Source organism: Onychomys torridus, chromosome 7, assembly GCF_903995425.1.
Source record: "Onychomys torridus chromosome 7, mOncTor1.1, whole genome shotgun sequence".
NCBI lineage: Eukaryota > Metazoa > Chordata > Mammalia > Rodentia > Cricetidae > Onychomys > Onychomys torridus.
This window is the reverse complement of record NC_050449.1, coordinates 103,372,455-103,398,173: the sequence shown is the minus strand read 5'-3', so window position 1 is coordinate 103,398,173 and position 25,719 is coordinate 103,372,455. Positions and strand designations below refer to the sequence as shown.

At 54.5% G+C, this 25,719-nt stretch overlaps 1 protein-coding gene across 3 annotated transcripts in view; it reads right to left on the bottom strand.

Moving 5' to 3' along the window:
* Als2cl (ALS2 C-terminal like) overlaps positions 1-25,719 on the bottom strand; it is a 28,718-nt gene that overhangs the window by 2,023 nt on the left and 976 nt on the right. Inside the window, exons 1-25 of one of the 3 annotated variants that reach the window (XM_036192016.1) lie at positions 19,058-19,359; positions 14,629-14,754; positions 13,802-14,000; positions 13,415-13,480; positions 12,936-13,101; positions 12,158-12,289; positions 11,359-11,478; positions 9,930-9,988; positions 9,745-9,811; positions 9,187-9,383; positions 8,732-8,797; positions 8,271-8,369; positions 8,013-8,174; positions 7,580-7,691; positions 6,657-6,734; positions 5,895-6,025; positions 4,709-4,882; positions 4,525-4,621; positions 4,185-4,342; positions 3,560-3,625; positions 2,989-3,162; positions 1,652-1,694; positions 875-936; positions 644-793; positions 288-384 (exon numbers count right to left, since the gene is read on the bottom strand). In XM_036192016.1, the coding sequence (XP_036047909.1) occupies positions 288-384; positions 644-793; positions 875-936; positions 1,652-1,694; positions 2,989-3,162; positions 3,560-3,625; positions 4,185-4,342; positions 4,525-4,621; positions 4,709-4,882; positions 5,895-6,025; positions 6,657-6,734; positions 7,580-7,691; positions 8,013-8,174; positions 8,271-8,369; positions 8,732-8,797; positions 9,187-9,383; positions 9,745-9,811; positions 9,930-9,988; positions 11,359-11,478; positions 12,158-12,289; positions 12,936-13,101; positions 13,415-13,480; positions 13,802-14,000; positions 14,629-14,731 (2,778 nt within the window). In that variant the 5' untranslated portion in view covers positions 14,732-14,754; positions 19,058-19,359. Of the gene's footprint in view, positions 1-287; positions 385-643; positions 794-874; positions 937-1,651; positions 1,695-2,988; positions 3,163-3,559; positions 3,626-4,184; positions 4,343-4,524; positions 4,622-4,708; positions 4,883-5,894; positions 6,026-6,656; positions 6,735-7,579; positions 7,692-8,012; positions 8,175-8,270; positions 8,370-8,731; positions 8,798-9,186; positions 9,384-9,744; positions 9,812-9,929; positions 9,989-11,358; positions 11,479-12,157; positions 12,290-12,935; positions 13,102-13,414; positions 13,481-13,801; positions 14,001-14,628; positions 14,755-18,723; positions 18,798-19,057; positions 19,360-25,719 lie in introns of those variants that run through there. The other 2 variants (XM_036192019.1, XM_036192018.1) reach the window with 2 other exon arrangements.

Genomic DNA, 25,719 nt, shown 5'->3' with positions numbered 1-25,719 from the left:
GCTCCCAACTACATGCGTGGTCTTAGGCCCCCAAGGCCATCACACCCACCTCCCTGTGTACACACTGCTCCAGTTAGGACTAGCTGTCGGCCACATTCTGCAGAGACCTTCTCTGCACACTACTTGGAGCTGCAACCTGAAGGGCTGTGAAGCTCATCTGCCCTGTGAACAGCACCAGGGACCCTTTCCATGGAAACATGTAAGGCAGAGGGATTTGGGCTTTCTATCATGGTGTCTGGGGCAGGGAAGGAATTTCCTTAGGCTCACACACAGCCCTGGTCCCTCACCTCCAAAGCTGTGAGCAGGAAGTCATAGAGGCCGCCTGTGTGGATGGGGTCCATCATGTCCCGGATCAGGTGGATCTCAGCTCCCAGATGCTGAATTCTAGAGAAAGTACCATGACAACAAAGGACATAGGGGGAAGTCAGTCACAGACAGATACCCAACAGCTGGGGTGGGGGGGGGGGGGGGGGGGGAGTCAGCCCTGGCCTAGGGGGCTAGGCATCTCTGGAAGGGCCCCAGCTCTGTCCCAGGCACCCACGAGACTGGCTCCTTTCTGGGCCTTAGCTCCCCCCCTGTCCTGTATTTGGTGCAGACAGGGTGGGAACGAGTCTTCCTTCCATCTACCCCCATTCCCACGCACCGAGCTCGTGACACCACGTAGATAAGCAGAGGCAGGAGGTCATCCATGGGTAATTTGTATTCCCGGCCCAGCACCCGAGACACCGTGGCCTCAATTTCCCCGTAGGTCTTCTCCAGCACCTCCAGCTTCTCCCAAGGGTCCACTGTGGTGCTGTAAGGAGGGCCTGGTCAAGGAGGACAGCACTCCTGTGCCTTACATGCACACCGCCCCCAAACCAGGGCAGACACTCACATGATCTTCTGCAGACACTCAGTGGCTGACAGGAAACACTTGTCCCGGACCAGAGAATATCTCTGTAAAGGTGAGTGGAGAGGTAAATCGGGGATCCAGCTTAACATGCTCCGTCCTCAGGGTCCCTTGGCACTCCCACCTGCCCCATCACTGACTTAAGTACATCCCTGCCCTGATGGCGAAGTGTTCCAGGGCAGTCCCACAGTCCCACTGTGAGCTTCACTTTATGCAGCTGTAAAATGGGGGAACCGGGTTCAAAAAAAGTCACCTTGACAGACAAGGCCGCTTGGTGTTACAATTCCACAGCTCATGTCAGCGGTCCCCAGACCCAAGGACTTGTTGGAACCTAGGTTTCTGAGCTGACCTCTGCTTTCTGACTCTATATGGCAAGAACCTGGATGTGGCTCAGTGGTGGAATTGTTGCCTAGCATTGTAAATACCATGGACCCACAGAATCTGCTTCCCTAGGAGGCCCCAGATAGTCCTGAGACAGCCGGACGGTAGCCTGGTGCCCTTCACCATGGCTGTCTTATGAGGTGGGTCTGGAGTAGCTCTATTTACACAGGAAGAAACTGAGGCTCAGAGCTCAGGGAAGCTACCCAGTCACAGCCAGGCAAGAAGAGCCTGCTGTTGAGGCTGCTCATGTGGGAGCCACTGAGACAGGACAGAAGCCTGAGGTCTCCTCCCTCACCTGCCTCTCTCCCCAGGCAATGCTGACTCAGAAGCTCCAGGACCACAGGCCCCTCCTCCCAGGCAAGCAGAACGTGGCTCTCTTACCTGATTGCTTGTCAGCCTGAGGTCCTTGAAGGGCCACAGGTGCCTGGAATTGGAGACAGGAGGTGAGAGGCTTTGCAGCTCTGAGCTCAGAAGACACACCCTATTTCTGTGTCCCTCCCAGGAAGGCTAAACCGGCCACGGGGAGGGAATGTGGGGCCATCCTGGTGATGTCCTCAGGTATACGCACACAGCCTGAGGCCAGGGGAAGCCACAGAGTCCTGGGGAAGTGCCCTTCCACTGCCGTGTGACAAAGGGGCCCTGGGCTCTGGAGGGGAGTGGGAGGACATCAAGCACCTGTGACATGCACCGTCAGAGGGGCACTAAGGAAAAGGATGTGTCAGGGCAGGAGGGTGTGGGAAGGCAAGGGAAGTACTAGGCTTTAGTGACTGGACTATGGTAAGCACCTGTCTGACCTGCTCCCAGAACATCCCTTAGTTTCCCCTTGAAGACCTCTCCCCCCAACTCTCAGTCCAAGTGTATGGGCCTAAATGGTGGATCTGGAGGCAGGCGCAGTCAGTGCTGGCCAGCACCCTGAGTAGGACCCCAGGCCAGGAGGGCCTCCAAGAGCTACTGGAGCCAAGGGGCAGAACATGCCAGCTCTCTCTGGGGACAGAGGAGGGACTGAGCCAGAAGGCAATAACCCCCAAAGGGGCTGGTGCAAAGTCAGAGGGAAGAGCAAAGGCGTTTTCCTTTGTGGGATGGTTGAGCACCTAGATCTGGACACATCTGACTGTGTGCCCCAGAGCTCTGTGGTGTATGTATAAATGAGCATGCCTCATTGTTGTGGAATATTACTTTAACTGTGGAAAGGTGCGTTACATTTGTTTATGTGGCATTTGTTTAATGATGTAAGATGTGCTGCATTTATTTCATCTTGCCTGCCTAAGGCACCTGATGGGTCTAATAGAGCTGAACAACCAATAGCAAGGCAGGAGAGGGATAGGCAGGGCTGGTGGGCAGAGAGAATAAATAGGAGAACTCTAGGCTCTGAGGGAAGAGAATGAGGGAGAGAGAGAGGGACACACCCAGGGCCAGAAGCCAGGCAGCCACCCAGCCAGACGCAAGTAAGATACACAGAAGGAAAGAAAGGTAAAAAGCCCCAAGGCAAAACATAGATGAAGAGAAACAGGTTAAGTTATAAGAACTAGCAAGAAACAAGCCTAAGCTAAGGCCAAGCATTCATAACTAATAAGCCTCCGTGTCATGATTTGGGAGCTGGTTGGTGGCCCAAAAGTAAGTCTGGTGCCCCTCACAGCTGAGGTTGGGTAGAACCGCCTGCTCCCCTCCCACCCACCCCCAGCTATGGCTGAGTGCGCACAGAGGCACGAGGCACTTACTTCTGCACATCCAGGAACTCCAGCAGCTTTGTGTCAGGAAACAGGCTGAGGTTGGTGATGCCCTGGCTGTACAACCCGTCCTCTCTCTCGTGAAGAAGCAGGTAGAGTGTGAAGAGCTCTGAGTAGAAGCTGGGCAAGATGAGGGGCAACAGCAGCCTGTGCACCTGTAGGTCCCTGGGAGGCCAGAATGGGCGGGAGACACTGTTGGCAGGGCCACCTCTGCATCTGCAGAAATTAAGTCTGTCCTGGGGATGGCTAACTCCTGCTCTCTGTGACCTTAGGCTCATCTCCTCTACACCTCAGTCTGGGGGTGCACAGGAAGGAGGAGGCCTCCAGCAACTGCTTCCCCTTCTGCACAACTCAAATATAAGGCGGGAAGGGCACATTTAGAAGAAGATGTATCTAGTGCATGGTGGCACCACTCCTGGGTGGATCCCAGGACCATGGTCATGGGCCACTGTGATGTATAGTCAATGTACCATGCTTAATGAATAGCACACACGTCCAGTGCTTTCCCAAGAAGCACTGCCACCCAGAGGGAGGCCCCAGATGCAACGGCCTGGCCAGGTACCTTGTCTCCATGTCCTCCTCCTCCAGGGTCTGGCCCTGGCGCTGTAAGGCAACCTTCAGCAGACCCCTGCAAGCCCATGAGAGGAACATGATGTGGCTGCCACCACTCACAGAAACAGAATTCCACCCTCCAAGCCACCAAAACGGAGAGTAGGTGGTCCTATCTCCCAGAACTGGCTGACTATATCTGAATGGGATGCCTGTAGAATCTAGCCTTTCCTGCCACTGCGGGTCCAAGGCTGGAGCTTTAGTGTGAGCACTGGAGGGTTCCGGCACTCTAGTGGCAGCTGAAGCTCCTGTGTGTAATGCTCAGAGGATCTAGGTTCTACCTGGGACAGGATAGATAGATCTGAACACAAGGGTCACACTCAGCCTACAGCAAGGGTAGAGTTCTTATGGGGCAGGGGTATGCCCAGGGACTAGACAGGGACTGGCCCCTGGCCAGGAGCTGTTGTATTTCTGCTGACATCTCTCATACCTCTGGTCAGCAGTGACACTGAGCAACCACTGGTCCTGAACTGAACAAGACTTGAGTTAGAGGCACTGGATAGAGGCAAGCCTTGGAAAGGGCAATCCTGGGCAATCCAGTCCCTAGGCAGTGCTCTTCACCCTGTGCACAGGCTCACCTGTAGGCAGCCCAAAGCTCCTGGGCATGTTGCTTCACCTCCTCCTGAGCCATCCCCTGTAGGTGTTTGTTGGCTCCTATGCCCGAATACGTGGCCTGGAAGGTCAGCATCAGGGTGCGGAGTAACTTCCCCAGGGGGTGTCGGGAATTGCTCAGAGCCTGGGCCCGAGGGAGACAACAGGGATGCTCAGAGCCAGTATGTGGAGCACCGTGAGCCCAGACCAGCCTCCCAGACCGGGAACACTGAGGCCCTCTGAGGACCAGGAACGCCATGGGCCCGTCCCCTCCAGTTAGCACGATGCTGTGAGATAGAGGAGGCCTTCCCCAGCCTGGACCCTCACCTTCCTGAGGTACTGCTGCAGGGCCTGGGGCTCACGGTGCTGCAGCAGCTCCTTCAGGATGTCTTCCATGCTGCCCGCACAGTCCTTGGGGTGGCTCCTGGGGCACCATGCACAGCGTCCCTCACCCACCCCTGAGGCTGCCCCCGTCCCCAGAAGCTCCCCTAACCCAGAGGGCCAGGCTCACCTCTCACAGCACAGGTACTCCTGAGACTCACGGAGCTCCCTGGAGCTCTGCACATGGAAGCCCAGTAGGGCTTCGTGCAGGTCCCCAGGACAGCCCGAACGCACGAAGTCCTGGAAGGGTCTGTAGACTCCTTGCCAGCGGCTCTCCACAGGGAAGACACCCAGCCCCAGCTGTCTGTGATTAGGGAACAGCAAGAGATGTGGAAGATGGAGCGGAAGCCAGCAAGCCCCTGGTGCAGGCTGGGTTGGCGGGACCAGGTTGGCCTGTGATCAGGCCCCAGGATTCGGGATGGATGGAGAATGCAGGCAGAGTTGACCTCCAAGGCAAGTGGAGGAGAAACCAAGGCAGAGCATGTGTTCTGAGATGGAGGAGAGACAGGGTACATGGTTCTGCACAGGGCCTGGGGAGCTGGAGGCCAAATCCAGACAGACCAGTGCCTGGAAGTCCAGGAGTTTACTCTGTTCTGTCCTCTCCCATAGCCTCCCTGTGGTGGATTCTGCCTTGCCAACAGGCTGAGACCCAACTGTGAGTCTACCAGGCAGCGTCTCACAGAGGGGACCCTATCTGGCTGTCACCTCACAGGTATCTCACATCTGCACCCCACCAGGCTGGGGTGGACCTCTCCAGGACCACCGTTCTCTCCCAGCTCCTGATATCAGAGAGACCATTTTCCATTATTTTCCCTCAACACACCCAGATTCTCAACAAATATGGCAAGAGTTATTCACCTGAGTTTTCCAAAGGGGCTTCTGCTGTCTTGGGAAAATAACCTGCCTCACAAACTAGTGCTTGCAGGAGGGTGTCTACATACCAAGTTTCTTTCCTTCATTTTGGCTGCTGGGAAAGTCAGTCAATAAGGGGTACTATAACTATATCTATAACCACGTGTCTCTCTCTTTAAGATCTAGTCACAATTTTATTTTCTATTTTTTTCCTTGTGTGTTTGACTTGGAAACTGTCGTGTATCCCTTCTAGGAAAAGAAAAGCTAAAACCAAGGTCAATGTGGGACAAATCCTATTTTTCTTCCAGTTTATGCATGGCAGTATACCCGCCTAGCCCTAGACTCCAAGAGCGTCCGGCTGGAAGACCTGGGGCTCTGGAGTCTTCTACAGTAAAAGGCCTCTACTGAGCCCTGAGGCCCTGGGTGGGAAGAGACACATACCGCCAAACAGGTTGGGCCCTCACCTCTTGCGTGTGCTGGCTAGGTCGGGCGGGAGGGCAGCTGTGTCCAGCACTCCCTGTGTGTACAGTCCTTTATCTGCCCCACTGCTGAAAGAACCATCCAAAGTGAAGCCATTGGGGAAGGTGATCTTACCCTAGAAGCAGAAAAGGGAAGACAGATATGTCTGTGTGCCCAGCCAGCTGCCCAGCCAAGTGTGTCAATGTTGGGCCTACATGAGTGGGTCAGATGTGTTCTACCTGTCCGTTAAAGGTGCCGGAATATTCTTCAAGTCTCACCCACCTCTGTTGTGAGACTTGATCCAGGGAGCTAGAGGGTCAGTGTCTTGCTGTGTGGAGTTGCTCCATCCACAGCACTCCTGATCATGCACAAGGCACCAGACCCACCTATTCTTCTGCATCCAAAACTATCCCCAAGTTTCCAAAGGCCCCAGCATGGACACAACTGCCTTTTGCTATGTCAACTTGGGCAGGAAGAAAGAAAGAACAGTGACCCCAGGGACAGCTGCCCAAGGTTCGGGTGGTGACGGCTGTGTAAGGGCACAGCATGGGCACAGCCAGCCTGTGCCCTCTGGGCATGAAGCAAATCCTCCAGTCCCTGTCACCGTGCTCTGTTAGGACAGGGCTGCATGCAGCATGGCAAGGCCATGCTGCCCTTTGGACACCATGGCGGTGGGAGGAGCATCCTCCGGCTGCCCATACTTGATCTTCATCCTCAGCTCTGAGCCCTGGCTTTATGGGGTGGGATGAGAAGTGGATGGCTCTCACCTTCCCTTGGAGTGCCAGGTCCTTGGTGAAAGTACCCTCGTGCAGAGAATCATCCTCCCACAGCAGGATGCCCGGGCCCTTGAGAAGAGGCGAGAGAACAGAGGGAGGGGGTGTGAGACTGCACAGAAAACCAGGGTGGGTGGACACTGACCCACAGGGCGAGAGCACCCCGGCCCTGGCACCGCCCTCCTCAGGTATGTGAGTCCCATAACCCCATCCTCAGCAAGTGCTGGCTTCCTTTCAGCCGCCTTCACTTCCCTGTCACGGCCCTGGGTCCTCAGGACCAATCAAGTCCCCTCCCTACTGCACCTGCCAGGAAACTCATTGACAAGTTCATGTCCAACTTGTTTCTGACTATTCTGTGGGTCTATTCTTGCCTTTCCTTCTCCTTTTCTTTGAGGTCTGCTTTGGTTCTTTCCAGAACAAGGTGGAGTCTAAACAACCCATGCACAGCTGTTGGCCAGACCCCCACCACACATCATGGCCCTGGCTTGCGGGGAGGCAGAAGGTAAGAGCTGGAGGCCCGGCCTTGGAGGAATTGGGTTTGATCTCAGTCTCAGCAGGATGTGACATTGGGCGGGTTCTCTGATGTCTGTCATCAATAAACACGTGCCATTCTATGCCAAGGACAATGGCATCAATCGCAGGAGTCACACAAGGACCCCAGGAGGAGGAGGACGGAGAATCAGCTAGGGCCAGGGAGGGACCTATGATTGCCACTGGCTGTCCAGGGACACACTTGGTTCTTCACAGCTCATGTACAGTAAGCACCGTTGACCTGAAGATAGGGAAGGGGGGGCCAAGAAGAAGCCTCAATCTTGCCAAAGTCAGAAGAGAGGGGTGGCAGAGCCGAGGGTCCCTTGTCATCCACCCAGCTTGGCTTTAATTCAGCTAGAGTGCCCAGGGGAGGGGCTACCACTCACGGCCATCTTGTCCCCTTGGAATGTGCCTTGATAGCAGACGCCTGCCTGGGTGACCAAGACCCCAGGGCCCTGTCGCTGGTCAGCCTGCCACATGCCGATGTAGCGCTCACCTCTAAGGAAGAGGGAATGTGAGAGAATAGTTCTCTTGTGCCTTCTGGATGCTCTGCCGACAGGGGCTTTGGGGAGACAGGTCGTGAAGGGAGAAGATGAAGGAAGGACCCCAAGAACAGAGGATTGGCAAAGAGAATCGTCCTTAGGAGACGGCGTGCTGGGTGGAGCCCCCTAGAGGGGGCACGAAGCATAGATGGAGGAAGAACCATGGAGGCAGGCACCCAGGACAGAGCAAGGCAAAAGGCTGAGGGGTCCAGGCGAACCAGGGAGAGCCTGCGGCTTGAACCAGCCAGACTTCTGGCTTCTCTCTGCCAGCTCTTACCTCTCACTGTTGTCCTCAATGCCATAGCCACTCCTCTGGCCTCTCTCCCAGTGGCCCGTGTACCTGAAGGGCTGGGAGGCCTGTGGGGTACTCTCAAGGACACCAAATCCATGCCGAAGGCCAGCCTGAAAATAGCCCTTGTACACCCTGTCAGTGCCGTACCTGGAGAGATTCACCAACGGTTGGCTCCACCTCAAGGAGCTCAGTCCAGAGGATGCTGTCCCCACTCCCCTCCCCTCCAGGCCAAAGGTCACTTACTCACAGATGCCATAGTCACACATGCTGCCTTCCCGCCAGTGACACTTGTAACAGTCAAACTTGTCGTCAGAGGCCTGGGGCACCAGGCAGATGCCAAAGCTGACGGTGTGGTTGGGTGGGGTCAGAAGTGAGTATCCAGGCCACTTGCCTGATCAGATGCCTGTCACATCCCTCCACACTACCCAGTTGTTCTTGTCTCCAAGGAGTCCCTCAGAAAGTACAGAAGATCTCAGAGTCCCCTATTCTCTGGCAAAAAAGCCTCAGGACACCCCCCCACTACCACCATGGGAAGCCAGTCTCAGCCTGAGCCCCATATTCCTATTCCAGCCAGATTTCCCTCCTGTGCTGAGCGGAGCTGGGCCATCTGCCCGCTCCTGTGTGAGGTTTGGGAATTTGGGGCAGCCCGGCAGACGACAGCTCCTCTGGTTCCCGTATGCTAGCATTTACCCCAGTCAGCTTACCCATGCTCTAGGCCCTGGCAGAAATCCCCCACATGGTTCCGCCCATCTGGCCACTTCAGGGTTCCCCTGGAACACAGGTGAGGTCCACTGCATCAGGCCACCAGACCCACCCCCAGAGAGCTGCACCACCAGATTCTCAGCCTCCGTCCCTTCCTCTACCCTGGGACCTTCCAACTAGACTCTCTGCTCACCTCGTCCTCACTTGAACACTGAGCTCCCTTACAGAAAGCCCTCCCAGCCCCTGCACCAGCACCATTGTGGGGCACTGGGGAACTCTCGACACTTCCCACGGGAAGAGCCCTGGAAACCTCTATAGTCCCCTTTCCCCTTGAATCACAGGAGGTGCCGAACTAAATGTCAAGCTTGAGAAAACTCCTAGTCAGTGCAATTTCTAGCACACTTCTTTCTGATGACCTGCTGGAAGTGCTAACCCCACAGCAATGGTGACAACTCACTTGCCATGGGGCTTGGCCCGACACCAATAACCCTCATAGGTAGCCTGGTAGAGCCGGCCCTCATGGCGGAAAGTATAGGCCACATAGCGGCAGTCAGGGGGTACAGATGACTCCCGGTCTGACCCCAGCAAAGGGAAGTCCTTCTTGCCACACAGGGCCTGGCACACAGCCTGGGTCACTTTCCACTGCCAGACAACCTGGTGGGGACAGAAAGGCAGGGAACATGTCATTGCTGCTGCAGGTATGCTCTAACGAGACCTCGTGGGGCACCCAGGTCCTTCCCCACCACTCTGTCCCTAAGTACACTGCCCTTCTAAGATGTGACGTCAGGCCTGAGTAGCCCAGGGACTAGACAACCCGGAGGGCTGTACCTGAGGACGGGAACAGACATCGACTTAGGTCTCTACTTCAGCCTAAGTGGGAAGTTCCTTTTCCTCTAACATCCTGACACCGAACCCTAGGCAGACCCCGATGCCCTTCTAGCCCTGTAGGATAGGCACTCTGCCCTCCCCTGGCTTCTGTCTTGATCCCCACCATTCACGCCCCCACCTCATTCACCTGGCCCTGGGGGTCTCTGGCATGAAAGGAGAACTCTTCTTCAGGAGTGAGGATGCCCAGCACACACCTAGGCAGATAGAGGTGACCGGTGAGCCCCAGTTCCGTCTAGGGTTGGAAGAGGGGATCATGTGGGAGCCTGGAGGTGTGAGCAGATACCATGGGGCACAGGGAGGGAAGTCACTCACTTATCTTGGCCAGGATCTACCCACACCAACTTCAGGTCAAAAGTGTGGATATTGTGGCCCTGGAAGAAGATGGGAATGGGTGTGGTCCAGAGCCGTGTCTACAGAGACACCTGCCCTGGGGCCCCTGATGCCTGGCAGGAGCACCAGTGCTGGATTCTTCCACCAGCTCGGTCCCCTTCAGCTGCAGCTTCTCTTTCCTTTCTCACCCTAGGCCTGGCGAGGCGCCCGGACAGGCCTCCCTTAGCCCGGGTGGTTGCCGGAGTTTTCTAGAAACATAGTCGGCCCCTGGCAGCCCCTGGTGCAAACGTTTAAGGCTCTCTTGCCTGGGGACCGAGGCTCACGATAGAGCCTGGCACATCCGGGTTCACACACCTGTCTTCACACTTTCCATGCTGAAGCTGTCAGTTCCGCCATCACGCCCTCCTGAGCTTGCCCCAAGCACTCCTCACATCACCTTCCCCATGTTCCTCCTCCTACCCAAGAAGCTACCCTGCTCAGAGCCGGATGGAAAGTCCCCTCTCTGGAGGGCTGCCATCTCCCATTTGGCCTGAGCAGGCCCTTACTAGACCAGGAAGTGGGAAGGGCACAAGGCCAGAGAATGGAGACGTTTATGAGACAGCCAGGAGACAAGAGAATCCCACAGAAACAGCAGCATGAGCAAAGGCCCTTCATCACTTCCTTCCTCCATCACTTTCTTCTTCCTCCATCACTTCCTTCTTCCTCCATCACTTCCTCCTCCATCACTTCCTCTTTCCTCCATCACTTCCTCCTCCATCACTTCCTTCCTTCATCACTTCTTTCCTCCATCACTTCCTTCTTCCTCCATCACTTCCTCCTCCATCACTTCCTTTTTCCTCCATCACTTCCTCCTCCATCACTTCCTTCCTTCATCACTTCTTTCCTCCATCACTTCCTTCTTCCTCCATCACTTCCTTCTTCCTCCATCACTTCCTCCTCCATCATTTCCTTCCTCCAACACTTTCTTCCTCCTCCATCACTTCCTTCCTCCTCCATCATTTCCTTCCTCCTCCATCACTTCCTTCTTCCTCCATCACTTCCTCCCTCCCTCCCTCCCTGCAGTTGTTTTTGTCAGGCATTTTGAGCAGCAACAAGGAAAGGAACTCACACAAGCAGGGAAGGGCTGGGAACATTTCCTAGTGAACAAACTGTAACGTCAGGAGAAGAGGGTAGAGACACAATCAGAACAAACCCCAAACCAGGCAGCCATGCTGAGGCAGGGGTGAGCACAAGTGAGTTTGGTCAAGGTTGCCAGCTGTGGGACAACCGTTGAAGCCCAAGTCGGTCTTCCTCTCGACCCACAGTCCCTGGCCTTTCAGTCCCCGACCCCGTGTCATCCTCCCCCGAAGCCTGTGACCTGTTCAGCTTCTAACCTGACCCCAGAACCCTACCTCATGTTACCCCTCCTAACCTGTAGCAGGACCAGGGCATCATCAAAGAGCAGCACGCGCTCAGCTCGCAGCGGGGTGACCACCACAGGGATGTCCTGGCTATCCTGTAGGAGTCGGTGGGCAGGGGTACAGAGCACATCCTGCTGGGACAGAGAGAGGCAAGAAGTTCAGGTGCCTATACTGGAGGCTGCTGGCCAGCCCTGCACATACCTCCTGCAACCCAGACACCTCCCAGAGACCATCCCAGGAGGCCTGGAGTAGCCCCCAGCCAGGTCTGTCTGTCTCTCTCCTCTCTCTCTCTCTCTCTCTCTCTCTCTCTCTCTCTCTCTCTCTCTCTCTCTCTCTCTCTCTCTCACACACACACACACACACACACACACACACACACACACACTGATGCTCCAAGATGGGGGAGGATCATCCCTGGGCTAGCCCAGAAGGGCAGTACAGCTTCTCTCTTTGGGGCACCCATCACAGTCAGAGGGTTCCTGTTACCTTCACCCAGTATGCTATACCCTCTGTCTCCCACGGTTATTCTGGCCCTCTCTATCCTGGTCCAAGTCTGTCATGTCTTCTGTGGACACAAGGACTCTCTTTTCTGCAGGGCCATTATATGTTGTGCTAGACAGTGACAGGCATATGTAATTGGTGGCAGTTCTGCTGACCCAGGAGATGGCTAAGGGTGACAGACAGCCACCAGGTTATCAGTCCTCCTTCCAGATAGGGAAACTGAGGCAGAGAGCTGCTTAAGCCACCCATCATAGCCTCATATCCAATGTGGAACCCCCTTCCTTGACTGTCCCAAAGCCCCAGACTCACCCTCACCCGGCTGCTGAGGCTGTGCCACAGGGCCTGAGTGGCCACAGCTTGGTCCAAGGCCTGCCTCATGAAGGACTGCAGGTTCCCAAACTGGGTGACTGCATGCAACACCAGCTCCTGGGCCGGGTGGTGCTGTGGAAGGACAGGGCAGGTGGGGAGGCTCTGAGGGTCTTGGATCCAGCCCCTCCACCGGTCAGACCTAAATTTAAGCCACAGCTCACTTTTTTCTCCCTGACTACTCTTCTGGGGACAGGGAGGATGCACTAAGATGCTTCCAGGGGCTGGAGAGATGGCTCAGAGGTTAAGAGCACTGACTGCTCTTTCAGAGGTCCTCAGTTCAATTCCCAGCAACCACATGGTGGCTCACAACCATCTGTAATGAGATCTGGTGCCCTCTTCTGGCCTGCGGGGATATGTGCAGACAGAACGTTGTATACATAATAAATAAATTTTAAAATCTTAAAAAAAAAAAAAAAAAATGCCTCCAGATGGATTAGGACATTTCAATGGCATCAGTGGCATGGCCTTGGGTCATAAGTCCTCACACCCCGTACAGAATTCTATGTTGGTTCTTGGAGTGCCAACTGCCCCCATCAAGGCAGAGCTGTGTGCCCAAGATTCCATAGGGCATATTCATGCACCCAAACCCCTCCCCAGGGCAAGGCTATGTTCTCTTGGGGCCCCTCCCCACTGCTTAACTTGGTCCCCCGAGCCTTGCTTCTCATCTCCTCCAGCTCCTTCTCCACACGTCCATCCTTGGACTGCTCTTAGTACCAACCTTGTCAAGGGTGTCTCTGAGGCTCAGTAGGAGGAACACATATTTCTGCACGTGCTGGGTGAGTGGCTGGCTGAGGGCCTGGCACAGCATGGTGCCCATTGAGCCCTCAGAGCTCACCCAGGACAGCAACTGTGGCAGCTTCTTCCTCTGGCTCCTCCAGTACTCGCTGCATTTAGGAAGGGCCACATACTACCCTCACCCCTTCCAAGCCCACACCCACCTGTACCACCCCGTTCTAACTGCTCCTCCCAGCTCCAGACCCAGGACCCCAGCCCTGTACCCCATTAGCCCGGCAAAACATTGAGCACTCTTCCTGGAGGTGTTGCAGCCTCACCTCAGAGGTAATAGGCACACTAACTGCAGATACTCAAATGGTGAGTGGACAAGACACCTGCTCCTCTGGGGTGGGCTTCCCCAAATCCCCCTCACCTAGACACCCACACCCACAGAGGGAGCTACCACGGCAGCCCCAGGCTCACCTCCTCTTCTTTGAGACACTCTGAAAGGCCTGCACCACCACACAGTCAGTATAGGACTTGATGTACCTATGGGCAACCCAGGATCGTCTTGAAAGCCCAGCTCCCAACATTCGGCCCCTGCCCTTTTGGGATCCCAGATCCCACCCACTGAGCAGCCAGAACCCTATGGCCCAGGCAATTCCTTGACACCTTCAACCTTGGCAGCCCTGACTCAACAGCTGCATCTTATAGGCCTGATCTGGGTCTGAGCCTCGGTCCCTGCTGCCAAGCCAACAAACTAGCCCACAGGAACCCCCTCCCCCCAGGTGACCCTTAGAACCAAGTAACAGAGATGGCACTTTGGCACTGTGGCCGAGCAACAGACTGCTGGGGGGGGGGGTGTCTTACTCCACATGGGCCTGCAAGACACAGTCAGCGTTTTTCAGTAACAGCAAGGCTTCCAGGCCCATGGAGGGTGGGTGGTATAGCCTCTGCCGAAGCGAATGCAGGCTCTGGTCCGTCACCTTCCATAACCGCTGGGTACTTTCATGGAGCTGCTGCAGAAGCCGAAGGCACTCTCTACCACAGGAGTCTGAGGGTTCCGGGTCTGTGGAAACAACAACCACCTTGAGCTGGCATTGAGGAAAGGTCCTGTAGCCCTGGGGTGCTCAGGGCAATACTAGTACCCCCTAGACTCTAGGGCCTAGAGGGGCGTGCTGCGGTAGAGGGCTGAACCCTTGAGTAAGCAGGGTTGTGCGTATGCCTCCTACTCAACAGGACAACCCTAATCATCTTGGGGGAGCCACGTCTCCTAGTTCCCCTGAGTCTCTAGGCCCAGATGCAGAATGTGGACCTTCAGGGTCAGTCCCCAGCCGCCGTATAGATGTACCGTGAGAGGAAGGCACCTGCCCAGGGTCACAATACAAGGACGACCTTCAGGTGAAAGTCTGTGTGTTCTGCCTTCTAGTCAGGCCTTTCCAAAGCACCACAGGAGCCCTGAGTGGTAACAAGAAGTGAGGCGAGCGGTCTATCTAGGCCTGTGGTCCTCCTAGGCCATTTGGGAAGGGAGCCACCATTTTCCTGTGGCCAAGGCCTCAGCTCCATCAAAAGATGGCAGTATCAAGTGATACCACTGCCCCTCAAGGTTGAGAAAGCTGCCTTAGAACGAGGCAGAAATCTATTCCCCGGGGGCCACTCCTGTGTCCCCTCCCTTCCCCACTAAGGGCCTGACTCACCAGCCAAGAGCAGGGGCTGGAGAATGAGACTGTTGGTGCGGGCAAGGGTGGTTGAGAAGACCTCCTCCAGCCGAAGCAGGTCTGCTTCCTCAGAGCTACACATAGCCAGGGTGTGGGACACGGGGCCTATGGGATAGGAAGGACACAGGTCACAGCCAGAGAACATGACAGAGTCACAAATATCCTCCCCAGTTCCCAGAAGCAAGTTCCCATAACCATCCACATCAGACTCTCACTGAGCCCAGCTTTCTCAAAAGGAGATCTATTCTGGCCACTGACCTCTGCCCTGCTCCCTGATGGGGCCCTGGAATAGGGAAGCTGTAAATGACCAAAGGAAGCATCCCTTTCCACCCAAGAGAAGTCTTCAAACTCAATTTTGGCTTGCTCAAACACTGCCACAGATCCATCTGTGTTGTTGTGTGGGTGTGGGATCACGCAGGAGGGACTGGGACACCTTCCCTTAGCCAAGGGCAATTTTATTGTTCTCCAAATTTACACTTTAGCAAGTTGATTTCCATGTCCCTAAAACATCCTGACGGAAGCTTCCAAAGGAACAATGCCCAAACACAAACTCTCAATTAAGGACTATCACAGTGTGCCGGAGGAATTTTTCCCATTCAAGTTTTGCATAGCTTTGTACCCTTGGGAAACTCTCAGACAAGATTCACATAGAGGGCAACAAGAGAAACACAAGACGGATTAAGGCTAGGTGCTGCCCAGACCTGGGGTAGCTCAGTGGGAATTCTATCACATGCAGCCAGGGAGATGACTATCTAGCCATTCTCTGCCCGGGCCAGGCTCGGGCTCCTGGTCACTAGATGGAGCTGAGTAAGCCAGGAGAGACTTGGACAAGAGCCTCTGGAGGCCTCCTGCTGACGCCATAAGGAGAACAAGGATGAGCCGCAGAGCATGGTGGGGGACGTCTGTAGATCCAGCACCGGGGAGACAGAGGCAGCAGGATTTTGCTGTGAATTTGAGGACAGGCCTTGTCAGAAAGAAGGAGAGACAAGGAACACAGGAAGGAAGAAAGGAAGGAGGGAGAGCAAGAGGAGGAGAAGTGGGGGGGGGGAGACAGCACAGCAATGAGGAGAAATAGAAGCAAAGGCTCGTTGGAGTGTTGGCCAGCCTGAGAGGACAGCCCACCTGCTTGCTCTTTCTTTCTTTCTTTCTTTCTTTCTTTCTTTCTTTCTTTCTTTCTTTCTTTCTTTCTTCCTTCCTTCCTTCCTTCCTTCCTTCCTTCCTTTCTTTCTTTTTTTTGTTTTTGTTTTTGTTTTTCAAGACAGGGTTTCTCTGCATAGTTTTGGTGCCTGTCCTGGATCTCATTCTGTAGACCAGGCTGGCCTCAAATTCACAAAGATCCACCTGGCTCTGCCTCCCAAGGGCTGGGATTAAAGGCGTTCGCCAACTCCGCCCGGCAGGATGGCCCACTTTCATTGGCCAGCAGACAACCCTGAAGATCATGGAGGGCTTCAGAACAAGGTAATAGCAGATCAAACATCAGACTCGGCAAGAAAAACCTGATGACAGGTAACAGATGGGGCCAGGCAATGAGAAAGCTCAGCACAGGCAAGAGCCCAGACCCTACATCTCTACCTCCTCCAACCAGACTGAGCCTGCTGGATGGGTCCCACACAGGAACAGGGTCACTGGGGCAGGCAGGCAGGTCAGCTGGAGCCTTGAAATGTTCTGCCCTAAGTGAGGGATCTTTTTTGTTTGTTTTATTTTATTTTGTTTTGTTTTGTTTTGTTTTTTTGAGACAGGGTTTCTCTGTGTAGTTTTGATGCCTGTCCTGGATCTCGCTCTGTAGACCAGGCTGGCCTCGAACTCACAGAGATTCACCTGGCTCTGCCTCCCGAGTGCTGGGATTAAAGGCGTGTGCCACCCCCGACCCCCCCACCCCAGTTGAGGGACCTTCTAAGCAAGCAGCAATGCAGCATCCTGCCGAGAGGCAAGGGTAGTGAGGAAACATGCTTGAATCCCTCCATAGCTGGGCTGTCTGCAGGTCTGCTCTGGCAAAGCCCCTCCCTGAAGCCCTGGCTGACCTCACTTAGCAAGGATAAACATCTGTCCAAACGGCCTGGCCTGATAGATGCCTCAGGGTATAGGTAAAGTGTCTTCACTCTGCCTAGTCCTTACACTCTGAAGCCTTGATTTAGCAGACCTGGGTAGGGCAAGAGATGCCATCGGGACAGCTGAGGATGGGCAGGTGACATCAGGCAGACCCCAGAAAATGGGAAGGGGGATCAGCCTTCCTGAATCCACCCCAAAGATGCTACAGGGGCACCACAGGTCTCCAGCAGAAGCCAGGACTCCAAGAGAATTGGCTCCAGGACCCTGGAGGGTGGGAACCTCGGGACTCTGGCCCAGATCCTGGGCCAAGGCATTCCTGCCACACCTTTCCTGCTGCTGTCCTGCTGCGTGGGGAGAGTGAGGTTGTGGGAGGGAGAGTCGGGAAAAGGAAACCGCTGGACACCCAGTGGCAGCCATCTTTGTTGGTCATTAAATCAGTCCCCTCACACAAGTGGAGGGTGGGTAGGACGTATTCAGGAGCCTCTCATTCAGTCCCCACTGACCAGGAAAGCCCAGCTGAGGGATTACAGTGTGTCACCTGGCCTGTCCCTCCCTGGCCCTCAACGATGCTTCCAGAAATTGACAGAAGGGAAAGTCGATGACTGCAACCTTGAACTACCCTGGTACCCAGCCCACACCTCCCCTGCTCTCCACAAGGGAGACCTCTCAGCCTGTTACATCACAGCTTATCCCCATTCCTGATCCTCTCTGAAATGGAGCTCATTTCAGATTTCACTAGATCGGAACACTTCAAACTACCTACAGTGATTGCCCCTCAATAGAACAGACTGTCCAGCCTGGTCCTTAAGCTCCACATCCCCAAACATCCCCAAGCACGAACTGGACCTGGGTAGCTCCTACAGACCCAGGTTAATAGCCACTAACTCTGCAGTGGTTTCCAGGTCTGTGGCCCCAGAAGGATTTCCACCCCCAGTGGAAAGGGTAGAAATTAAGCAAAGATGGGAAAGTGGGGCCTGGGAAGACTGCGCTTGGGCGTGGGAGGCCGATATGGAAGCCTCGAGGCTAGGAGCTCTGGGTTCATCCAGGAAGTGGTGAGGTGGGGAGCAGCATAGGGGCAAGGCCAGTGTTTGAGAGGCAGTGTGCAGGGCCGGGGCAGTGTGGAATAACAGAGAAGGCCAGCAAGAGCCCTCCCCCCCCCCACCCCGGGCCCACCTCCCGACCCATAGCCCTCTGGTCAAGGACGTGGCCTCCTTATAGTCTCCCTCTTGCCAACTCTGGGGTCCTTAGTGGTAGGCTTTGTGAAGGGGGAAACTGAGGCACAGAAAGTCCAGGACATCATCTGTAGATCAAGTGCAGAGCTCAAACTCGAAGCCCCAACAAGCTCACTAGAACTAAGTGGCTCAGAGATGGTGGGTGACTCACTGGGTGCACAGTGCATTCCTGGAGGGCCCAGCCTCCTGTCTCACCCCAGGTACACTTGATACTCACAAACAGACAGGGTGAAGCCCAAACAAGTAAGCTGGGTCGTGCACAGGTGAGTCAACTATTGTCCTGTGGCCATCTCAACAGTAGTCGGACCTGATCCCTTTGCTCTGCATTCCTGGCCTCTGTCCACACCAGACTTCTCCCGAGCAGGGTCACTGGGCCTTCCCCCGCCCTCACCCAGCCCTGGCCCCTCAGGCCCCTCAGCCGCACCCTAGTATGGCACTCACTCTGGTATTTCCTGGTCTGGACTGGCATGGACCTTATTTCTGCCGTGGAGGCCTTTTCCTAAACCGTGCTGGAGACCCATTAATCAACCTACATGCCCAGTGGGGCTGTGGAAAGAGTGTCTGCCCCAGGGAAGTGCACGTCACACCTGTCCTCCAGGCTCCAGCCCCAGCCTCTGCCTCTCCCCGGGACCAAGATTCTGCCCCTAGACGCCTGCCTCGCAGTCTCTGTAGTAGTGTTGGTCTCAGCCTCCCTTTCCTCTGCTTGTCCTGGCGCAGTCTTGGGAGCTGCCCTAACTACTCTGCTCCAACCTTTGGGCATTTGTCTACGCTCCTCCCAGACAGGCAACACCACCTTCTCGGCTTCTCTGTCGGCCTTTCCGCCTTGACCAGCCAGCAGCACCTCCTCCTGGCAGCCTCTCCCTCTGGGTGATACACTGGCACCCGGGTCCTGGCCAGGCCGTACGTACTGCGCTGAGCTAGCGCTCCTCACTGCTGCAGCGGGTTGGACCCCGCGCTGCGTTTAAACCTGAGCCAGTGGTCAAGGAACAGGGAGGAGGAAGCTAAGAACTCCACTGAGACCGAAGATGGAGGGGGATCGTGACCATGGCAGCGGGAGGAGGAGAGAGCCCCCACCCGCTGGCGAGCTCGTGGGGCAGCGGACCCCGCCCACCGAAGCGCGCCCTTACCTGCGCCACGCGCCGCGGTGCCCGGAGTGGCCGCGCAGCTCCGCGGCCCGCCGCCGCCCTCCCTCTCCGCGCCCCGCCCCGGGGTGTTGCTTAGGCGGGGGCGCCTCCGAGGAGGCGGAGCGCGGCCTCGGATTGTTCCCACGCCAACAACTCTCTTCAGGCGCCTCTCCGGTCACCGCCGGGCTGCAAAGGCTCCCCCTCCGGCAGGCGTGCACTCCAGGTTCGCATCCTGGCCATCAGTCGCCTTTTACCTTCCCCTCCCGGATCCGAGGACGGCGGGCGGTGCCTGAGGCCACCCGATTTGCTTTGCCCATCGACTCCACCCAGGCTGCAGCTTTGGGACCTGGCCGACCCCTTTTGGGTCACCGAGCCTCCACCCTCGCCCCCACACCCCCCGCGAAGGAGTTTTTTGTGTATTCGGGAAACTTGTTGCTTAGAGCAGTCGGCCATGATGACCCGCAGCCCCTAAGCTAGGCGTCCTTCGGTAGCAGCTACTGCTGCGTGTGACCTTGAAGGAGGCCCCCTGCATCCATTCCGGGTACAGCCTGAAGCTGGCCAGTTTCCTGTGCCAAAGCCTTCGACCTTGGAAAAAGTGGCGCCGTTCCAGACCAAACTCTTGGAAGAAGGGATCATGGTTCAAACCCGTAACAAAGAGGGCTTCTGTTTGGCTGCCGGGCTCCCATTTTGGCGGGCAAGTTAGTCACCCCTGCACCTGCAGTGGCATCTGGCCTCTAGGAGCTGACTAGCCTGGCTGAGTTGGTTCTAACCCTTCCAAGCCTGAGCACAGAGGGAAAAAGCCTGGGCAGAGAGTAGGAAAAAGAAAAAGAAAAAAGAAAGCAAAGGTCCACCTGCCCCGACCCAAGTCTTGGACAGCCTCCGTCCATCTTGCCAGGGAAAAGAGAGACATCCAACTTTAGCAGCCCTGACTCCCTTAGGTTGCTTTTTGGTGAGAGCTTCAGTTCTGCCAAGCTGCCATACAGCGCCAGACTGAGTTTGCTGCCCTGGCCCCTACCACAGGTGACACTATCATTCACCCCCTACCCCACTGCTCCACAAGAACCCTCCCCCAGCCTCTTCCTCCCCCAGCCTCTTCTCTCACCACCTGGCCAAGACCCTCTTCCCAGCTTTTGCTTTCCCTTTATTTTTCTTTTAAATACTCTTAAAAAGGTAAATACAGGTTACTCTTTGTGTGTGTGCGATGTGTATGTATGTATGCAGATACACATGTGTGCATGTGTGACTGTATTTCCTCCAATGGTGTCCTTGACCTACCACATAGGCTAGACTGACTGCTTCTGCTTCCTCAGTGATGGGATTACAAGGGTGCACCACCACACCTGGCTTTTTCACATGGATTTTGGGGATCAAATTCAGTTTCTCATGCCTGCAAGCAAGTACTTACCTCACTGAGCTATCAGCTCACCCCGGCTTTGCTTTCTTTCTTTCTTTTTAAGATTTATTTATTTTATGTATATGAGTGCTCTATTGACTTTATGCCAGAAGAGGGCATCAGATCCCACTACAGATGGTTGTGAGCCACCATGTGGTTGCTGGGAATTGAACTCAGGACCTCTGGAAGAGCAGCCAGTGCTCTTAACCTCTGAGCCATCTCTCCAGCCACCCTCGTTCCCCCAGAGTCCTCCTTCTCTACCTCTGCCCTCTTCCTGCCTCTTTAGCTGGCAGGGCAGGTCATGAGCTGGAAAGAACTGGTTTTGTGCCAGGCTGAGCCAGCCCTTTCCTTCTTTGGGCATAGGTTTCCTCGTCTGCACAAGGGTCTGAAGAGAAGCAGGGCTCCTGGCAGGACAAAAGGAAGGGCTGTCCCAGGCTCCTTCACCAGATGTGACTTTCCTGGTCAGGGGCATTTAGAAGGCTACTGAGCTCTGGACTTCCCCATCCACTGAGCCACCCCACAGGCATCATCACACCCTGTTTTATTATCTGTCAAATGAGGCAAGACCTGACCAGCCTCTTCCAGTTAGTCCTTGACTGGGGACCAGGTTCTGCCCCTCTGGTAGCACACGGAGGACTGTCTACTGAATCCATTGCTCATGCCTCCTGACATCACAGGGCTTCTGCTTCAGCTCCCCACAGATATGCACACGTCATGTACATACATGCTGTTCCACAGGTGAGAAATGTGCCAGTGTGTATACTCAACTGGGCCACACGGGTCCTCCTCTGATGGCAAGGTGGGGGCCCTTCATGCTACACAACTCCGATGTAGCAACCCCACTCATGACCACTTGTACAGCCATCTACAAGGACATAGACTGACACACAGACACACAGAGCTGCATGCAGAATGCAATGAGCTTGTGTCTTGGCACACACGCTCATGTTCATGTACATGCAGGTCTGTCCCAGGCTGGGCTCAGCCCTGAGCTATTCTGGGCCGGGCCTAGGGCCAACAAGTTCAGGGACAGCCAGCTCCCAGCACACCCCAGCTGCTGTGTCACTGGCCCAGGCTAGCTAACTCCCATCCCTACCCCAGGCTAAGTCCATGGTGGCCTGGCTCCCAGCCTGGCTCTGGGACTGAGTGGGTGGAGGCTTCTCCATTCACTTCCGCACTCCCCACTCCCCAGCTTCTCCAAACTAAGCCTTGAGTTCTATTGTATCAAACTCCTGGAGAGAAATGGCCATGGGGTCTCCTGGCCACTGCTCAGTTCTGCCCATGGCTTCCAACCCAGAGGCCCTGGAGGCTGGATTGGGTCCCCACAGGAAACTCCTATGACAAAAATATAGCACTGGAGGGATAAGTAGCTGTCTGCCTGCCTGCACTTAGGCCACCACACAGGAAGGGGATGCTGTCTTCTAGGGAGCCAGAACTGCCCCCAGCCTTGATGGGCCAAGCTGAGGGGTGGGTACAGGGGCATGTGGGGTGGGGCTGTACGAAGCTGCAGCAATACCAGAGGGTGGAGAGAGCCCTGGATCAGAGGCAGAGGACTGAGCTGGGCATTGCAATTTCTGAGGCCTAAACACAGCTCCTCCCTGGGGTTACTCCCTCACAAGAGAACAGGGTAGGTCTGGCAAGATGGCTTAGCCAGAAAGGGCAGTGCTGCATGGGCTGGCAACCTGAGTTCAGTCTCAGGAACCCACCTAGAACCAAAGAGACAAACTACTCCACAAAATTGGCCTCTGAACGCCACGGCATGCCATGGCACTCGGCACTCTCACCACCCACTCACACGTGCACACACCGATAAATTAAGGGCTGTAGGGCACGATGGCACATTCCTTTAACCTGACACTCAGGAGGCAGAGGCAGGTAGATCTCTTTGAGTTCGAGGCCAGCCTGGACACATAGCAATATCAGGCCAGTCAGTGTCACCTAGTGAGTCTGTGTCTCAAAGGAATAAGGAAGGAAGGAAGAAGGAAGGAAGGAAGAAAGGAAGGAAGGAAGAAAGGAAGGAAGGAAGGAAGGAAGGAGGGAGGGAGGGAGGAACAAAGGAAGGAAGGAAGGAGGGAGGGAGGGAGGGAGGGAGGAAGGAAGGAAGGAAGGAGGGAGGGAGGGAGGGAGGGAGGAACGAAGGAAGGAAGGAGGAAGGAAGGAGGGAGGGAGGGAGGGAGGGAGGAAGGAAGGAAGGAAGAAGGAAGGAAGGAAGGGCCAGGCAGCACTTTAATCCCAGCACTTGGAAGGCAGAGACGGATGGATCTCTGTAAGTTCGAGGCCAGCCTGGTCTACAGAGCAAGATCCAGGACAGGCACCAGAGAAACCCTGTCTCGGAAAAAAAAAAAAAGAAGAGGAAGAAGAAGAAGAAGAAGAAGAAGAAGAAGAAGAAAGGAAGGAAGGAAGGAAGGAAGGAAGGAAGGAAGGAAGGAAGGAGGAAGGAGGAGAGAAATCAGAGGAGATGACCTCAAAGCAAAGGCCAGCATTCTGATCAGAATGTAAGTTTCATTTTCATTGAAAAACTGGAAACACACTAAATGTCTAACGATGGAGCACTGGTCGAATGAGCTATATGGTTTTGCTCTTATTTAATATACTATATTATATAGCCTCCAACAATGACAATAAAAATAAAGACTAGCCTTTAGCAATGGCTTGTCACATGCCTATTTTACAGATAAGGATGGAAGGTCAGGTAACCAGCGGAAGGACTCACAGCTGTCAGTATCCTTAAGCTTCTCGTGGTGTTGTTTATCGAGACAGATCTCATGGCTTGAACTCCTGATCCTCTCTCTACCTCCGAAGGGCTGAGTTTAAGCTTTAATAACTACAGATACTATATAAAAATAAAGCAACAAATTTATAAGAATATAATTTAAAAGATTAATTATTTAAATTCTTATATTAACTACATTTTATGAATTTTGACTAACATCCCTTTTTGCCAACTTCAGAGGGAATAAGAAAGAAAGAAAGAAAGAAAGAAAGAAAGTTCAAACTGTAAGCTTTCAAATGCTATTTCTTTTGTCTTTCTGTGTAGCCCTGGTTAGCCCAGAACTCACCGTGTAGACTGGGTTGGCTTCAGATTTACAGTGATCCTCCTGCCTCTGGTTCCTGAGTGCTGGCATTGTAGGTGTGTAGCACTTTAGTCATCAGATGACATTTCTTATAAGTCCATAGCTTTATTTTATAATTCTTTGATTATTAAAACTTAAAACTACCACACTAAGACTTTTGGGATACCCTGTTATTCTAAGTCAATTAGATTCTGAAGCCTGTATGACAGTATTACAAGTGGGGGTGGGTGGGAGGAGGAATCTAGGGGGTACACGTTGGATTAAAAGACTTGGATTCAAAGGCATGTGAGATTAACAGGGAGCCATCAGCTCTGTTTGAGACCCTATCTGAGGTCAGCCTGAGCTATACAGCAAGACCCTACATCAAAACATGAGTGAGCGAGCAGGAGAGGGGAGAGAGAGAGAGAGAGAGAGAGAGAGAGAGAGAGAGAGAGAGAGAAAGACCCTGCCAAGGAGTAGCCTGCTTTTCTCCCTCTCTCCCTCTCCCGCCTTCCCTCCATTTACTTTATTTTATTTATTTGTGCAGAGCTGATGATTGAACACAGTGCTTTGTGTATGCCAGGCAAGCACTCTGCCACTGAGCTACAATTCTGGCTTGCCCTAACTTCTTGGTGGATAAACTAGACAATGAACTTTAATTTTTAAAAATTTATTTATTTTGCCGGGCGGTGGTGGCACACGCCTTTAATCCCAGCACTTGGGAGGCAGAGGCAGGCGGATCTCTGTGAGTTTGAGGCCAGCCTGTTCTCCAAACTGAGTTCCAGGAAAGGCACAAAGCTACACAGAGAAACCCTGTCTCGAAAAAAACAAAAAAACAAAACAAAAAATGATTTATTTTATTGTATGTGTATGAATGTTTTGCTCGGATGTACACCACATGCTTGTTGAATTCAGGAGAGCATATCAAATCTCCTGGAACTGGTGGTTATGAGCCACCATGTGGGTGTTGGGGATCAAACTTGGGTCTCTTGCAAGAGCAACACATGCTCTTAACTGCTGAGCTGTCTCTCCACCTCCACGACAGTGAACTTTGAACTGCAGTCCCCTCCAGGGGCTGAGCAGCAAGCCGCAGTCCTGGGAGCCGCAGTCCTGTGTGTCCTGCTGAGGTGAGCCAGCTTTCAAAGCCGGTAGCCGCCACACACTCCCCTTTCTCTGCCATTAACCCTGTAATAGCCACTGGCTCCTCCTTCCCTAAGTCAGAACATAGAGGCAGAGAGGAGCAACAGATGTCGCACTGTGGTTCACCTGATCAAAGCTCAACCCTGCCTCTCTAAGCGCATGCCCTGAGGATGTTTATCTCCACCTCCCCAAACCCCCACTCCCACCCCTGCAGTCAGTGTAGCTTTCTGTGTCCCTTCCTTGGCCTGGCCTGTGGCTGAGGCTTGCGGAACTAGGAGGCAGAGACCTGTTGCTGAAGCTTTGGTTTTAGAAGCATTCCTGGGGGAGGGGGCTATCGTGCTGTGTTGGTTTTGGATTTCGTTTTAAATTTTGTTTTGCTTCTTGCTTGCTTTGGAAGAAGTGACCCCTGGATTTTGCCATCTACTGTTGAGGCTCTCTTTAATAGCCCCTCCTGCCCCCCCCCCCCCCCTGTAGTCCCTTTTCAAACAGCAGCTGTTTTCCTGCCTGTCTTGTCCTCTGCAGTCCCTGAGGGCAGCTGACCTTCTGCTCCACTCTGAGGCCTAGCTCAGCCCTTATCGTCAAGGGTGCATCCAGGACAGAACCCTGTGAGACTCGGTTGTAAGGCCTTGCTGAGGTGCCCCCCTATACATAGCCTGGGCGGGTCTTCACTGCTGTTCTCGGTGAGAGAAAGATGCTGAGTCCTGGTCTCCTGGCACTCAAGAGGCTGATGATGTTGGAAAGAAGGGAGGAGAGGAGGGAGAAAGTGGGGCACAGCACCTTCAAGCCCCCACCGTCACTCTGCCCTCGGGCTTCAGTCCCTCGCCCAGGTCTCCACAGCTGCTCAGAAGCTCCATCGCTCAGTAGTCAGTGTCCCCACAGTGTAGGGGACCAACTTGAAGACCTTGCTAGAGTCAAGGCCCAGGCAATAGCAGGACGGTCAGCAGGGTCAGGAAATGGCCCTTCATGGGTAGCTGACCTTGTCCTGTGGCGCCTAAGCTACTGGGTCTTTCCACAACGCCAACATCTGGCCAGCTCTAACTATACTATCCCTGATTCTCCATACCCCCTCCCCTTCCTGC